General features: G+C 43.8%; 1 protein-coding gene and 1 long non-coding RNA gene across 2 annotated transcripts in view; both read right to left on the bottom strand.

Annotated features, from left to right (window-relative positions):
• The window catches only part of SKIDA1 (SKI/DACH domain containing 1), a 5,042-nt gene extending 4,018 nt beyond the window's left edge, over window positions 1-1,024 (bottom strand). Inside the window, exons 1-2 of the mRNA XM_011963906.1 lie at window positions 563-1,024; window positions 4-466 (exon numbers count right to left, since the gene is read on the bottom strand). Of these exons, the coding sequence (XP_011819296.1) occupies window positions 4-466; window positions 563-623 (524 nt within the window). The 5' untranslated portion in view covers window positions 624-1,024. The remainder of the gene's footprint in view (window positions 1-3; window positions 467-562) is intronic.
• A 96-nt stretch (window positions 1,025-1,120) lies between these two features.
• LOC105527522 overlaps window positions 1,121-3,024 on the bottom strand; it is a 7,323-nt gene continuing 5,419 nt past the window's right edge. Inside the window, exon 4 of the long non-coding RNA XR_001004238.1 lies at window positions 1,121-2,203. This is a non-coding gene — a long non-coding RNA (uncharacterized LOC105527522). The remainder of the gene's footprint in view (window positions 2,204-3,024) is intronic.

Genomic DNA, 3,024 nt, shown 5'->3' with positions numbered 1-3,024 from the left:
GGCGGCGCCTTTGTGGCCAGGGCCCGGCCGACCCGCCTGCGCTTGGTCTTGAGGACGCGCTCGGTTTTGCAGGAGGTGTAGAGCGCTTCCACGTCTTCCCGGGAGATGAGCGTGCATTTGGCTGCGTGGAAGGCGATGCTGTTGATTGCCTTGAGTTTCCGCAACTCCTCCAGATCGCAGTGGTGCTTCTTCACTTTCAGATGATCCATGCGCTTGTGCACGGTCGTCCTCGGGATGTTTTTCAGCAGATCTGTGAAGACTTGGGAGAGGGCAAACATTTGCTTTCCTTTAATGATGAGGTAGCCGAGCCTCACGCCATCCACCTCTTCAAAACCTGATTTCAGGTCTCCCATCTCGGGCACTAAATGATCCCCACCATTTGCAGTAAATATATACGTGACGCATACATACACATGTATGTATGTTAATCCTCCGCCAGATGCTGCGTGTGTCTCAAGGCATCCTGCTAATAAAATAACAAAGACTGTTATTCCCGGCGAAGGAAGTGCCAAACTCTAGGCGAAATTATTGGGGGGGGGAAACCCCATGAAATTACACTGACTTGATTCTTGCTTTTTTGTTGTTGTTGTTTTCGTTTTTTTAAAAAAGAGGGAAAAAACCATCCGGTTTCTGATCTGCCAATGTGTTGGTCTGAGTCCCCGATGCAGATCAGTACCTGGGCCCCTCTATTCCTTCCTTCTCCATTGGAGCACTATGATAATGGAATGTGAAGGGAGAAAGAGAAAAGAAATGCAGCTGCTATTCCCGCCGCTGCTTTAGCTACAAATAAAATGACAGAGTGAAGTGAGCTCGTCCGGAGACACCTTCATCAATTAATTCCCCTAAAGCCAGCGCTGATTGGACACTCCTGACAGGTGATGCAATAAAAATTGATATTCCACCCCTTCCCCCCAAAATCTCCCACTAATTAGCATACCCTTATACTGCCACCTCCCCTCCCAAAGTAAATAATACAGTCGGTATATAAATCTTTCCATTAAACTATCGGAGCTCAGAAACAGCCTGACTCACAGACTTCATCAGAAGCAGTGTGTGTACGGTTAAGGAAGAAAAAAAAAAACCAAAAAAAAAAAAAACAAAACCGCACCGTATATTCGCCTTTAAAGAAATACTGCCTATTTTTTCCTTTATTTGCATTTTACCGATACAGCTATTATCATTTCAGAGAAAAGCATTTAAAAAACATTATCAAGCCGAAAGAGATATACCCCACCCCCTTTTCCTTTTGGAAAATGGAGCTTAAGCGAAAATGTGCAGAACAGCCTGGTATTTCCCTTACAGGAGTGGGGAAGAAGACCGGCTAGGAGCTCCAAAGTTAAACCCGCCCCGTGAACCACCCCAGTGCGAACTTACGTTTGGAATTTCTCTCGATTTTCCTTTTTTTTTCCCCCCCCTGAAATGCCTTTTTACAACCAGAAACAAAGTTATTTGACCAGGGAAGCAGTTCAAGGCTCCAGCTCTGAAACACTGTAACAATTCAACTGCATTTCGGTTCTCTGCTGGGGGGTGGGGTGGGGAGGAGGTAGTTTCACGTCAGACCCATAACAAAGCATAGATAAGCCAGAAATGTGTACACTTTTCCACAATTAACCGTACTGGATTGGAGGCGGGATCGTCCAAGAGTCCCCAGCAAAGCCTTTGCCAGGGTCCTGTTCACCACAGGTCAGAATTCCAGGGAGCAGATTGCTTCCTTCTGCAGCAAAGAAAAGAAAATGTCAAACGCCCAAGGTGCTTCCAGAGGTTTTACGTAATAACAATGAAAAGGAAGTGCTGATGTACGATGCAGACTGTTTCAGTGGTTTGTGATGCTTTGGGTTAGTAGTTTAGGTGAATCTTCCACAACTCCCAGTTTTTCCATCAAAGTCAAGCATCTGCTTTAACAAAATCACTTTGGATGAAAATCAATGTGGTTTAACCTCTTCTTAGTCAAATTAAGGCATATTTTGGTGTCATTTTCAAGGATATCCAACATATTGCCAAATGAGAGCAAGGGTCCTCCCAGTCGCATTACCACGATCCCAAGGCGGCTCGTTGGCTGCTTTGCAAAATTCGGCAAAATCTTCTTAACTGTTCGGTGTTTGCAACTACAACATAAATGCAACTCAGGCATTTATGTGTTTCCTTGTTCCTCCAAAAATAGACACATCCGCGTGATTAAAAGAATAAACGGATATTTCTGAGCCTGCAAGACAAAAAATTATACAATAATTTCTTTCTTCACATTGAAAAGTTCCAGCTTCCCCTGCTCTGGTCTGGCTGGCATGAGCAGGTATGGCTCAAAAAAGAAAACAGAAAGATAAAAACAGAGGAATCAGACATACAAAAAGGTAGTTTGCTTGACAAGATGAAATCTCGGCCGTAATTCCCCACCCCCACCCTCATCTCCTTTGTAATTTCCCAGGAATTTTGAAGAGAATTGGGAATTTCAAGAAGTGCATCCGGAAATTAAGGAAGTCTATTTAAGACAGTCTGTAACTCAGGAGGTTGGGATTTGAAAAGTCAGCCCCTGAACTACTGTTGCACTCAGCACAGATGTAATCGCCGCTCTTCAACTTAATCAATGTGTGTACAAACCGCGATGTCTAGTTCTTGCCTTTGAAATCTAAGGCTAGCATTTCCATCCAAGAAATCAGAGCTACAGCAAATTACATTTTTGTCCCTTGAATGAAAAAAGGATCATTGAATGGATCTCGTGATATTTCAGGCTTTAAACGTAACCGAGAGGCAGCAATGAACAATGCCTCGTCACAGCTAATACCATCCACCGAGTTGGCTTTCTTTTGCATCTGGATCTATTACATCGCGTTTTTCTCTTTCACTTTCACAAGAGGCAAAATGCACAAGGTTTAAGCAGAAAGCGAAGTTTTCAGGAAAAGCAGATGCTCGTGTTTGTTTTTAAAAGTAGAATGACCAGAGTCTTTCTATTGCCAGCAACAATAATGTCGTTTTAAAATTCCTTCTGATGCACTTATATAGTACTGCCAGCCCTCTCCCTCCCACCCC

Source organism: Colobus angolensis, unplaced genomic scaffold, assembly GCF_000951035.1.
Source record: "Colobus angolensis palliatus isolate OR3802 unplaced genomic scaffold, Cang.pa_1.0 Scaffold63, whole genome shotgun sequence".
Classification (NCBI taxonomy): domain Eukaryota; kingdom Metazoa; phylum Chordata; class Mammalia; order Primates; family Cercopithecidae; genus Colobus; species Colobus angolensis.
Note: the sequence above shows the minus strand (reverse complement) of the source record. Positions and strands in the feature narration are given on the sequence as shown.